The 12485-nt window shown below is 67.2% G+C and overlaps 2 protein-coding genes across 2 annotated transcripts; one reads left to right on the forward strand and one right to left on the reverse strand.

Annotated features, from left to right (window-relative positions):
* The first annotated feature begins 4192 nt into the window (after positions 1–4192).
* TCAP (titin-cap) lies at positions 4193–6315 on the forward strand. The gene is made up of 2 exons (XM_074978721.1): positions 4193–4418; positions 4950–6315. Exons 1-2 carry the CDS (start codon positions 4282–4284, stop codon positions 5362–5364), a joined length of 552 nt encoding a protein of 183 aa, XP_074834822.1. The 5' UTR covers positions 4193–4281; the 3' UTR covers positions 5365–6315.
* A 3063-nt stretch (positions 6316–9378) lies between these two features.
* LOC142002544 (telethonin-like) lies at positions 9379–11821 on the reverse strand. Its single transcript, XM_074978722.1, has 2 exons — positions 11603–11821; positions 9379–11146 (listed from the first exon to the last, which is right to left on the reverse strand). Exons 1-2 carry the CDS (start codon positions 11737–11739, stop codon positions 10732–10734), a joined length of 552 nt encoding a protein of 183 aa, XP_074834823.1. The 5' UTR covers positions 11740–11821; the 3' UTR covers positions 9379–10731.
* Positions 11822–12485: the final 664 nt, after the last annotated feature.

Raw genomic sequence — 12485 nt, forward strand, 5'->3', positions numbered from 1 at the left:
ATAAGCTATTCTGGAATAACTCTGTAGTGTAGACGTGACTCTGCAACCAGGTCCTGGCACTAGGCACTGCAGTGCAAAAGGGCTGGGAAGGTGCCTTGGTGTGGGGGCGTTGTGGGGGGGGGGGGCCCAGGGATTACAGGGGCCCAGGGATTACAGCTCCAGCTGCTGGAGTCCTGGGAGGGGGCGTGTGGCTTAAAAAAACCAAACCAAACCCTACTGCTGGCCTTGGCGAACGCAAAGAAACGTTTGAAATTGCTGCCCTGGGGCTGGGAGGAGGCCACCGCCACCTGCCTGAGTCCGCAGAGAGCCTCAAACCACAGCTGCATGCGGGGCGCCCTGGGCACCCCACGGAGGGGGCAGTGCCATGGCCTGCGGGTGGGACGATGGGATGCAGGGGGCTGTGTAGGGCTTCGGCGCTGGCGCCGGGGCTGCCAGTCCACGGCTGTGGCCGCAGGGCTCCGGGGGCAGGCGGGCTGGGCCCGGGCCAGGGCTGCTGCTCTGGGGTAGCCGTTAGCCGTGCCACTGGCAGCCCTGTGGCTAGCTGAACCCCTTGCGCATGAGCCATCAGCTCCAGGCGCCGCCGTCCCGCTTGGATCCCGGTTCATGGCACTGCGGAGCTGGCTCAGCCTCCTCGGAGTCAGGGGCCCCCGGGTGCTGGGCAGGGCACAGAATAGCCCCGGGGTCCTGCCCCTGCCCCCCCCCCACCCTCTGCAAGGCCGGGCTGAGCCTGGCCACGGAGATGTGCTATGGGGGGGCGGGGGGGGTGCTCCACTGTCACGACAGAGCTTACGGCCCAGCTGGCCCCAGGCGCTGCCTGTGCATTCGCCAGCGAAATGGAGCCGGCTGCGTCTGCTGGCGCTGACAGGCTGCTTAGGGGCAGCGCGGGGCGGGGGCGGGGAGGGTGCATAGCTGAGCTGCCTCTCGTGCCAGAGGCTGGGGAGGAGGCGGGACGGAGTAGGGCCCAGCAGGAGTGGGGCGCTGCCACCCGGGGAGTGGAAAAAATCTGAGTCCCCGCCCAGGTGTGTGGCGACGGAGCACCCCGGGGTCACAGCAGCTTCTGCAAGTAAAAAAGCAACAGCTGCCCTTCCACGAGCTCCCCCTGCTTCCCCCACACAGCAGCATGGAAAGCTCTGCCCCGCCCCCCCCCCCGCCCCCCGGCAGCTGGCCTGCTTGCACCTGAGGGCCACAGATCAGCTGTGGTCAGCCAGTGGAAAGGTGGGGGGGAGGGGAACATGGGGTGCAATCACCCCCACCCCGCCCCCGGCACATAGACACTAAAGGCATCGGCCTGTGCCGGGCGGGGGTGAGGAATGCCAGAGCGCAGGGCAGAGCGCGCAGCGGGTAAGCTGTCCCAGAGGCCAAGCTGGCTCGGGGGTGTGAGGCAGGCGCAGCTGTCGTCAACTGAGAATCCCAGCGGGGCTGATGGGCCTCTGGGACTGGGAAAGAGGCCAGCTGCGTTCCTCAGTAGGGCCATCAGCTGCTATGGGGCGCCGTGGGGGAGGAGCCAGTATGCCAAGTTGGGGGTGGCCTCCGCGGCTCATGAACCTACTGAAAAGTGCATCCGACGGCCTTTTAGTGTCCTGCAGTTAAACAAGGAAGCCCGATTCCTGCGCTCAGCCTGGGACATAATCCCCCAGGCAGACCAGAGCGTGCCCTGGCTGCGAGGTGCAACGCGAAACACTGACGAACGCTGTTCCCCCGCACCCCCCCCCGGGGAGAAGGCAAATCACTGCAGTATGGCAGGTCAATTAGCTTTCGCTTTCTGCCCTGGGTCACGCCCCTCCATCGGTGTAATACCACTGGCCTCACGCAGGAAGAGCAATTCTCACACCTTGCCGCTGCCGCCCCAGCTAACAGGCCCATGCTAGGCCTGTCAGAAATACCTGGGAGCATCCCTTCTCCTCCCACGGCAGCGCGTTCCCATGCTCTGTTTCACACACCCGTGCACCGGCGCTGCTTTTAACGGCCAGGCCTGTGGTGCCAGAAATATAAAAGTGGTCAAAAGAGTCATACGGTGAGTGTGCACAAGTGAGGGTCATGAGACCTGGGAGTGGTCAAGGGATTTGGGCGCAGCAAACCTGGATGCAGGAATAAAGGTTTTTGTAGGAATGATGAAGGTTTGTAGGAACTGGGATTTTGCTGTAATATCATCAGTGAAAAGCAGTATTCCCTCAGCCCCCTCCCTGTTGGCTAGCGGCCAAGGGCATGCTGGGAAATGTAGTCCCTTCCCTGCTCCGGGGCCAGCACTCTAAGCAGGCAGCTGGCCAAGGAACTACAGCTCCCAGGGTGCCTTGAGTTCCCCATCATGCCCTGCAGGCTGCCCCTGCACAGCGCAGCAGGGAGGAAGGGAGGGAAAAGCACGTGTGGGGCGGTGCATTCACACACGCCCCTCCCCCGCCGCATATGGGTTTTCTTTCCATCACTGCATAGCTAGGACTGGCAATCTGGGCCAGCGCCTACTTTGGGGTGTGGTTGGGCAGTGCTAGCTCAGCTTCCCTACAACGCCATGACCCCTTCCTTGCTACGGTGCACCCAGACGCGGGGGTCCACCTGCCGATCAGGGCGTGCGCCTGGGGGGCGGGACCAGAGACAGGCAAGGCAGAGCTCCCGGTGTATGGCTCGCTAGACAGCGGCTGCCCAGCTCCAGCCTGGAGTTCAGGCGCATGGGTCATGCTCCAGGCTGGTGTGGTACCAGCGCACCACAGCTCAGATTTGGGGTGGGGGGGGGATGGGCTGGCTGCTAAGCCGCTGGGCTGTGGCCATCCCCCACCTTGTGAGCACCACCCTCGCCCTCTCCACCTTCCCGTGGATCAGAGATTGATACACGGAGTAATCAAATCCTTATCAAAACAAAAAAGCAGTCCAGTAGCGCTTTAAAGACTAACAAAATAATTTATTAGGTGATGAGCTTTGGTGGGGCAGACCCACTTCTTCAGACCACAGCCAGACCAGAACAGACGCAATATTTAAGGCACAGAGAACCAAAAACAGTAAGCAAGGTTGACACATCAGAAAAAAAAGATCTAGGTGAGTAGAGGGGCGGGCGAGGGGGAGTCAAGAATTAGATTAAGCCATGTGTGCCAAACAGTCCCTATAATGTCCCAGAAAATTTGCACCCCAGTTCAAACCACGTGTGAATGTGTCGAATTTGAATATGAAAGAGGGTTCAGCAGCTTCTCTGTCCAAAGCAGACTGAAAATCCTCCTGCAATAAGAGGCAAACTCTCAAGTCATTAACCGGATGCCCACTCCATTAAAACGTAGGCTCACTGGTTTGTGGATCAGGAATGGTTTGATGTCTGTTCGGTGCCCATTAACTCTTGACAATCCGTATTGGTTGGCTGTTGGCTCTCGCAAGCAAGCGGCAGCGCTTTCCTAGACAGAGGACTGAACAGTTGCAGGGCGCTGAAGCGCTGCTGGAGAACCTGGGGATGGCTGGGCCACACGCCCAGAAAACCATCACCCAGCCCACCAAGTGGTCCCTTGGAACCCGCAAGGAAACGGTGGCAGACGAAGCCGTCGGCCAAGGCGGAGCAGAGCCACTGGGACAGAAAGACAACCACTGGGGAGCTCCTGGGGTCAGGTGGCCGTCCCGGCCCCAGGCAGAGTGCCCTGGCGATGACCTGTGCTCCACCTGCAGTACAAGGCCGCAAGGCACAGAGCTGGGCTGTTTTCTGGCCTCGTGCCCAGGTAACGGTTCTTCATTGTTTGGGGCGGGGAAAACTTCCTCCTTCCTTTGCCTCCTGGAACTCAGGTTTTCATTTCACTTGCAAGTTGTTTCCGTGTTTCCTCCCGCCAGCTGTGGGCCTTATTCAGCTCAGTTGCGTGCAGCCCTCGTGGGAGACGCTGAACTGGGGCAGAGGGACCTTCTGGCAACCGAGAGTGTCTTGAATGCCTCCGACGCACCCTGATGGCCACTCAAACACACACACACACACACACACACACACACCCTGATGGCCCCACACACACACAGACGCACACACATGCACCCTGATGGCCACTCACACACACACACATACACCCTGACATACACACTGACGCACACACGTGCACCCTGATGGCCACACACACACACACACACACACACACACACACAGAGCAGCTCGGAGCATGACTGTGCAGCACGCGCACACGCTCAGTGCCAGCAACACCTCCCAGAATAGCACCGGGGAGGCGATTTAAAGGCGGGCCGGGCCGGGCCAGCCGCCAGGGCTCGGCAGACTCCCGTGCACACAGCTGGGCTCAGCCACCCCCGAGCAGGGCGACCCCGGGCAGCGCGATGTTGGGGCGGCGCGGCGCAGGGGGGCCCTTGGCGGCCGAGCTGGGCGCCCTGGTGCAGGAGGAGGACGTGGAGCGGCAGGAGTCCTTCACGGCCGAGTGGAGGGACCTGACGCTCTCCACCAGGCCCCAGGAGGGGTGAGTGTGGGGCAGGCGCTGGGTCCCCCCGGCCCCGGCCGAGCAGAGCCCTGGGAGCGCCCGTGGTGGGGCAGCTGGAGGGCACAGGGGGACCCTGCTCCGACCCATCCCACGTGCCCAGCTGGCCTGCGGCAGAACAGCCCCAGCCCTGGCACAGCAGCGCCCCTTCCCCGGGCCAGCCCCAGCCCCAGCCCCAGCCCCAGCCCCAGGCAGCTGCCCCTTCCCCCTGCCCAGGCGCGCTGCGGCCCCAGCCCTGGGGCAGCGCTCCCCAGCCCGGGCTGCAGGGTCTGGCAGGGCTCGGGGTGGGGGCTGAGGTGGAGCGAGGCCCCCGCAGGGCCCTCCCTGCCCCCGGCTGCCAGGGCAGCCCCCCGCCCATCCCCGCCCGTCCCCTCCAGCGGGCGTCTCCGCAGCGCAGGGCCCCAGACTCTCTCGCCGCCCCCGGGGTGCCAGTGCAGCCGCAGGGCCGGGGCCGGGGCCGAGGGGGGCTCCGGCGCTGCTCCCCGGCTCCCTAACCTTCCCCTCTGCCCCCAGCTGCTCCCTGCGGGAGGCGGACGCGCGGCGCAAGGAGACCTTCCAGCAGTGGCAGGAGACGTACTGGCTGCTCCAGCGCTCGCCCTGGCTCGTCCTGGCCGTGGGCCGGCTGGGCGAGCCCCTGGCCCGCTACCACCTGCCCTACCGGCGGGCGCCGCCCCTGCCCCTGCCCCTCTTCGTGCCGGCTGACCTGAGCGCCACGGCCGAGCGGGGCCCCACCCCGCCGCAGCTGCGCCGCCTGATGGACTTGGAGACGGCGCTGGCCGGGGGCCCCCTGCCCAACGGGCTGTGCCCCACCAAGAAGGCGGTGGCAGAGATCACCAAGGAGCTGCCGCCCGTGGTCCCGCCCAGCCGGCCGGACTTCGGCAAGGGCGGCTTCCCCCGCGCCCTGTCCCAGGAGGCGCAGAGGGGCTGAGGGGGCCCCTCTCCGCCCCCCCCCCATGCCCAGTGAAGACAAGCCCTAGAGCTGGGGTGGCCCAGGTGTGACCCCCCTTGTCCTGACTGTGTCTGCAGCAGCCGCCATGGCCCTCGGGTGCCAGGGCGCAGCGAGGTGTTGCCCAGCTGAGTCGCAGAGCGGCCTGTGTTTGTCTACGAGTGGTGCATCCGGACGTGCTTCTGTGCACATAGAATTTATTCTGCACATGGATGATAAAATGAGAGGGACCCCCTGGTCCAGGACACAAAGTTAGAGGCAACCGTTGGATCTGATGTCGGCCGGTGGGTGGCGGGGAGGGCGGGCCCGGCCCCAGGCTCTGTTTTGTCCATACATCCATTGGTCGAGCCTGGGTCCAGAGCCTGGCCTGCCAGTGCCGTGTGGACGCCCGGGTCCAGGATCCCCGGGGAGCAGCGTAGATGGGTTGTGATCCAGGGTGACTGACCTGCTGCCCCAAGCTGGGAGGGGGGTCCCCTATGGCCAGTGCTTTGCAAGGAGGGGGGATGTCTCACGCTTCTGCTCCTGGGGAGGAGGGAGCTGCCACCAGCCCCCCCGCCAGCCCTCCCTGTGCGGGCGCTGCAGGCCTGGCATGAGGCCAGCCCCAGGGCAAAGGGGGCAGGAGGGGCCGGGCCAGGCCATGCCCAGGACAGAGGAGCTGCGAATGGCCAATGGCAGAAGTGATGGATGGAAAGGGCCACCGGGGAGGAAGCCAACAGGGAATCCAGCCCCTCCTTTGGGCGCAGGACCCCCCGTCTCGCCATCCAGCGTGGGCAGGAGGGGTGCGATGGAGGGGGGGACACAGGGCACTCGGCTGCTGGCTGCCCCCGTGCGGCTCCGGGGACAAGGGTTGGCCCAGCTGCCGCAGGGGAGAGGCGGGTTTCTGGCCATGTGTTGGTTTTCACCTTGTTCTGCAATAAAACTTCGGTCCCGCTCCACCTGCCTTGGGTCCCTTCCTGTGAAACGCACAAACGCTGGAGGGGCGCTGAGCCGGCCCTGGGCACATCCAGTGGCTCCCTCCACGGGGGCCAGGCCCGGCCAGCTGTACCGGGGCAGGGCCTAGGGCTGGACTGCCCCAGTCACACCCCAGCGCGTGAGGCTGGGCCCAGGTGGGGGCAGAGGGGCTGGGCCCCGCCCCCGCCTTGGAAAGGGGCGAGGTGGGCAAAGGAGGGGGGGGTGGGGCATGGGGCACTGCAGGACCCAGCGCAGGAGGACACGGGTTGAACAGACCCTGGCGACAGGCCCCGGCTTGAGGTGCAGGGGGTTGGGAGGGTGACACTGTATTTACTGGGGGAGCACAGCGGGGTTCAGGCCCGTGAATTGTGGGCCTGGGAGCCGGGACGCCTGGGTTTTACTCCCGGCGGTGATGTCTGACCTGCCCAGCTCGGTGCCTCGGTTTCCCCCTCTGCCTTTCCATGGGCCCAGCTCAGTCCCTGCCTGCCCAGAGGTCGAGGGATTGGGCTGCTGGCTCCTGGGAGCTGCTGAAGACAGGGGCAGTTTGCGGGGGCAGGGGGACGGGCTGACAAGCAGCAAGGGGTGGGGGGCGGGGGTAGGGGGCTCTGCGCCTCTCACCACTCACACAGCAGCTGCCCCAGAGCAGCCCACGCTGGGCTCCCCGGAGGGGCTGGGCACAGCTGTTCCTTGGGGCTGAGCCTGGCACTGGGCACGACTCCTGCCAGGCCTGGTTATGTGGCCCAGCTGGGGGGGGGGGACAGGCCCTGCCTGCCTGGGGTCCCACGAGCGGCGGGGGCGTCACTGCCAGAGCAGCCTCCGCTGCTCATCTAGAGTAGGGCAGGGGCCGCATTCGGCGCCAGGGACAGAGTGGTGCTGAGCCAGGTCCGGGGGGGCGGGGGCAGCCAAGACAATGGCGCTGAGCAGGAGCCTGGCAGGCGCCCACACCGGGGTGACACGGCCAAGCGCTGCGCTGGCACTTTTAAAGGCTGCCCCCCAACCCCTCCCTGCATGTGCGCGCGTGCGCGCACACACGCACATGCACACACGCACACAGCCGCACACACACACAGCCGTGCACACACACAGCCGCACACACGCACACAGCCGCACACACACACCGCCACACACGCACACGCACACGCACACACAGACGTGCACACACAGCCGCACACACGCACACGCACACAGCCGCACACGCGCACACAGCCGCACACGCAGACGCGCACACACAGCCGCACACGCACACACATACATGCACACACACGCGCACGCACACGCACACGCAGACGTGCACACACACAGCCGCACACACACACACACACACACACACACACGGCTTCGCCCCGTGCGAGCTGGATTCACCACTGCGTGGCCAGGCCCCGTGCCCCACGGGCAGGGCAGAGCAGAGCGCCCACGCGACAGCTGCCCCGGCCGGGACTGTGCAGACTTCCCACAAGCAGCTCTGCGGTGCCCCTCTGACCCCACCCATGACCCCAGCTAGCCCAGCCGTGCCCCACAGCCCCTCACCCAGCCAACGCCCCCGCCTCATGTGAGCTGCCAGAGGGTACCCCCGCCACTGCCCTTTCAGCTGCCCCCTGCTCCTGGCCTGGGCCCAGCACTTTAACGAGGCCATAAACAGCCCCATCCTTGGCACTGCTGAGCTCTGGCAGGGGTGGGTGGGGGGCAGGGCCCCCACAGGCTTGTTACCCGCCGCGGGGACCCCCCAGCCTGGCGTTTGCAGGGGGCTGGGCCGGGGGCTGGTTGGAGCCGTCGGGGGGGGGTCTGGCTGCTCCCCATGTACCCAAACAACCACAGCTGCTGGCAGGGCCTGCCCAGAGCAGGGCCCACCCACCCACCCGCCAACCCCGGATTAGCTGTTCTGTCCCGGCCGACCCCCGACCCCACCAGTGACGACCTTCCTCCAGCCCCATCCACTCGCCTGCCCCGCGGCCCTGGGGCGAGGCCGGGCCGTGCTGCCCGGCGATGGACGGGAAAGCGGGGCGCCCCGCTGCAGCCAGGTAGGCTGGGTCAGCAGCTGCTCGGGGCTGGCACCCTTCCAAGCTCCCTGCCTGCACTCGGTACAACACCCCGGCTGCAGCTCCTCCCCAGCCATGACTGCATCGTGGGGGTCTCCCCAGCGCCACCAGCCCCTCCACCCCCCCGCGTCCTTCTTCCAAGGCACCAAGGCCTGGGCGAGGTGATTCCCACCTTCCAAAAGCAGCAAATCAGTCCTAGCTGGGGCCTCCGGCTACCCCCACCCCCAGGCTCCCTTGGGTGCCAGCTTCGAGGGCAAAGCCATCTGCCGGGCTGCTTTGCTGCCCCAGCTCTCATGGCCCCCACCGCCCCGGTGGGCCACCTCTGTGTGTGTGTTGCCATTGTCTCTGGGTATAGGCCCAGGCCCACCCTTGGGTGCAGCCTGCCAAGCAGATCCCCCCCCCCGCACATTGGCAGCTCTTATTACGCATCCGGCAAACGCCCGCGCCCTGGGGAGCTGCAGGTCCGGAGCCATCGCCAGGTGTTTGCTGGGTGCCTCGCCAAGGGGCTGCACTGGGTGTGGACGGGGGGGGTGAGAGCAAGTGTTCAGTCATTGGGGAAACGCCCCCTCCAGGGCAGCCCCGTGGCACAAGCCCTGACACCGGAAAGCATTTGCGTCCTGCTTTGTTCTCCAAAGGGCGTTCGGTCCGGGCTCCCTGGGGGCCAGGCAGGGGTGCGGGGCCAGACTCTCCCCCCCAGCTCAGGCATTGGCTGTGAGCGACCTCCTGGCGCTGGGTGAGGGGCAGGGAGGGGGAATGACCACGCCCGGTGGGAAATCCCAGGGGGTCCTCCTCAGCGGGGACGCTGAGCTGGGGGGGGGCGCTCGCCCCTGCCAGCCCCCCCCCAGCGGTGGAGGGCCGGTGCAGAGGCTCCGGGCAGTATGGCCCCCCCCACTCGCAAAATACCCCCCCCCCCGCCGCCCCGGCTGCCTGGACAGCCCAGCAGCGAATCGCTCCGTCCCCAGCTGGGCCCCTTCACGTGCCCCCCCCCCAGGCAGCGGGGAGTCACAGCCTTGTGCCACGTTCCTTCCTTTTATTACCCAGCCCGGGCCGCCGAGCGCCCCGGTAACAGCAGCTGGCCGAGCCGTGGGGAGGGTGACGGTGAATTCTTCGTCCCAGGGACTCAGGGCTCAAACCACCGTCTGGGGTCACCCCTTGCCGGAGAGCTGCAGGGAGCCGTGTGCCGCCGCCTCTCCACCCCGCTGCGCCTGAGCTCTAACTGCTCGGCTTGCGTCCCGCCTACAGCCCTGCACCGCACCTGCACGTACCCCTCTGGCCTCCCGGCGCTGCGGACTCGCGCCACTCGCTTGACCTGCAGTCACGTTCATTAACCACTAGCCCACGGCCCTCTCCTGGCGCTGGGACTGGAACCCAGGCATCCGACAGCTCTAACCACTAGCCCACGCTGCCCTCCCAGGGCAGGGAAGAGAACCCAGGTGTCCTGGCTACCAACTGCTCTAACCACTAGCCCATGCTTCCCTCCCAGCCTTGGGGGGGAACCCAGCTGTCCTGGCGCCCAACGGCTCTAGCCACTAGCCCACGCTGTCCTCCCCGCGCTGGCACAAGAACCCAGGTGTCCTGGATCCCAGCATCCCTAACCACTAGTCCCTGCTCCCCTCCCAGGGCAGGGAAGAGAACCCAGGTGCCCTGGCTACCAGCTGCTCTAACCACTAGCCCACGCTGCCCTCCCAGGGCAGGGAAGAGAACCCAGGTGTCCTGGCTACCAACTGCTCTAACCACTAGCCCATGCTTCCCTCCCAGCCTTGGGGGGGGACCAGCGTCCTGGCGCCCAACGGCTCTAACCACTAGCCCACCCTGCCCTCCAGGAGCTGGGACAAAAACCCAGCTGTCCTGGCTCCCAGCATCCCTAACCACTAGCTCACGCTGCCCTCCCAGGGCAGGGAAGAGAACCCAGGTGCCCCGGCTCCCAGCATCCCTAACCACTAGCCCACGCTGCCCTCCCAGGGCAGGGAAGAGAACCCCGGTGCCCTGGCTACCAACTGCTCTAACCACTAGCCCACGCTGCCCTCCTCGGGCAGGGAAGAGAACCCAGGTGCCCCGGCTACCAGCATCCCTAACCACTAGCCTGCACTCCTCGCCCGTGGTGCACTGTTGGCTCAGCAGCTGCAGCCAGCCGATGGCCATCTCAACCGCGAAGGCCGTATGAGCTAATGGCAGCACCAGCCGCGTGCTCGGCGCTGTACAGCTCCATGGTCGCTTGCAGTCGAACCGGACACGCTGCGTGCAACCCCGGCGCCCTGGGATGGGACCCTGCGTTGCCGGGCTCACGGCGGGGATTTCTCGTGCAGGGGGAGCCGTGAGCAGGGAAGCCAGAGTCCGCTGGGCAGGGCTGGGCCCCCGCCCCTCAGCCCCTCTGCGCCTCCTGGGACAGGGCGCGGGGGAAGCCGCCCTTGCCGAAGTCCGGCCGGCTGGGCGGGACCACGGGCGGCAGCTCCTTGGTGATCTCTGCCACCGCCTTCTTGGTGGGGCACAGCCCGTTGGGCAGGGGGCCCCCGGCCAGCGCCGTCTCCAAGTCCATCAGGCGGCGCAGCTGCGGCGGGGTGGGGCCCCGCTCGGCCGTGGCGCTCAGGTCAGCCGGCACGAAGAGGGGCAGGGGCAGGGGCGGCGCCCGCCGGTAGGGCAGGTGGTAGCGGGCCAGGGGCTCGCCCAGCCGGCCCACGGCCAGGACGAGCCAGGGCGAGCGCTGGAGCAGCCAGTACGTCTCCTGCCACTGCTGGAAGGTCTCCTTGCGCCGCGCATCCGCCTCCCGCAGGGAGCAGCTGGGGGCAGAGGGGAAGGTTAGGGAGCCGGGGAGCAGCGCCGGAGCCCCCCTCGGCCCCGGCCCCGGCCCTGCGGCTGCACTGGCACCCCGGGGGCGGCGAGAGAGTCTGGGGCCCTGCGCTGCGGAGACGCCCGCTAGAGGGGACGGGAGGGGATGGGCGGGGGGCTGCCCTGGCAGCCGGGGGCGGGGAGGGCCCTGCGGGGGCCTCGCTCCACCTCAGCCCCCACCCCGAGCCCTGCCAGACCCTGCAGCCCAGCCTGGGGCTGGGGCTGGGGCTGGCCCGGGGAAGGGGCGCTGCTGTGCCAGGGCTGGGGCTCTTCTGCCGCAGGCCAGCCGGGCACGTGGGATGGGTCGGAGCAGGGTCCCCCTGTGCCCTCCAGCTGCCCCACCACGGGCGCTCCCAGGGCTCTGCTCGGCCGGGGCCGGGGGGACCCAGCGCCTGCCCCACACTCACCCCTCCTGGGGCCTGGTGGAGAGCGTCAGGTCCCTCCACTCGGCCGTGAAGGACTCCTGCCGCTCCACGTCCTCCTCCTGCACCAGGGCGCCCAGCTCGGCCGCCAAGGGCCCCCCTGCGCCGCGCCGCCCCAACATCGCGCTGTCCGGGGTCGCCCTGCTCGGGGGTGGCTGAGCCCAGCTGTGTGCGCGGGAGTCTGCTGAGCCCTGGCGGCTGGCCCGGCCCGGCCCGCCTTTAAATCGCCTCCCCGGTGCTATTTCCGAGCCGCGCGGCGTCAGGGCTATCTCTGCCCCTCGCCGTCACGCCGCAGCGCTCCGACACCGGACACCGCCCGAGCGTGTTTGTTACTGGAAACCGGCTCGTGTGCCAGGCCGCCAGCCCGTCCCTCGGGAGCCGGCGGGCAGCTGCAGGGGCTGGCAGGCGGTGGGGTCAGGGGGTGCATTCCTGGGCCACTGTCCCCTCCTGCCCCCGGTGGCCCTGCACTTCACCCCTGTGAATTAACCCTGGAACCCCCAGTGCCCCGGAGGACGAAGGGAAATAATCTTCCCTGGCGGGAGGAGGACGGGGAAGAGGCGCCGGGAATTGTGTTACCTGCGTGTCAGCCACTCTAACCACTAGTCCCCACTCCCTTCCCAGAGCCGGGACTAGAAGCCAGGTGGCCGGGCTCCCAGCCCACCCTGCGCCCCACTGCAACCACTAGGCATCACTCCCCTCTCAGCGCATCAAAGGCCCGGGGTTCGTGGGGCGAGGGGGAGGTTCTTGGAACTGTCTCCCCGTTGCTTCGGAGCTGGAGGAGAGGGGTGAAACACCAGCAGGGCCGGCTGGCCGGGCACAGGTGAGCGTTGGCCTCCGTGTGGCTCATGGCCAGGGAGGCAGAACCCAG

This window comes from Carettochelys insculpta, chromosome 28 (assembly GCF_033958435.1).
Source record: "Carettochelys insculpta isolate YL-2023 chromosome 28, ASM3395843v1, whole genome shotgun sequence".
Classification (NCBI taxonomy): Eukaryota; Metazoa; Chordata; order Testudines; family Carettochelyidae; genus Carettochelys; species Carettochelys insculpta.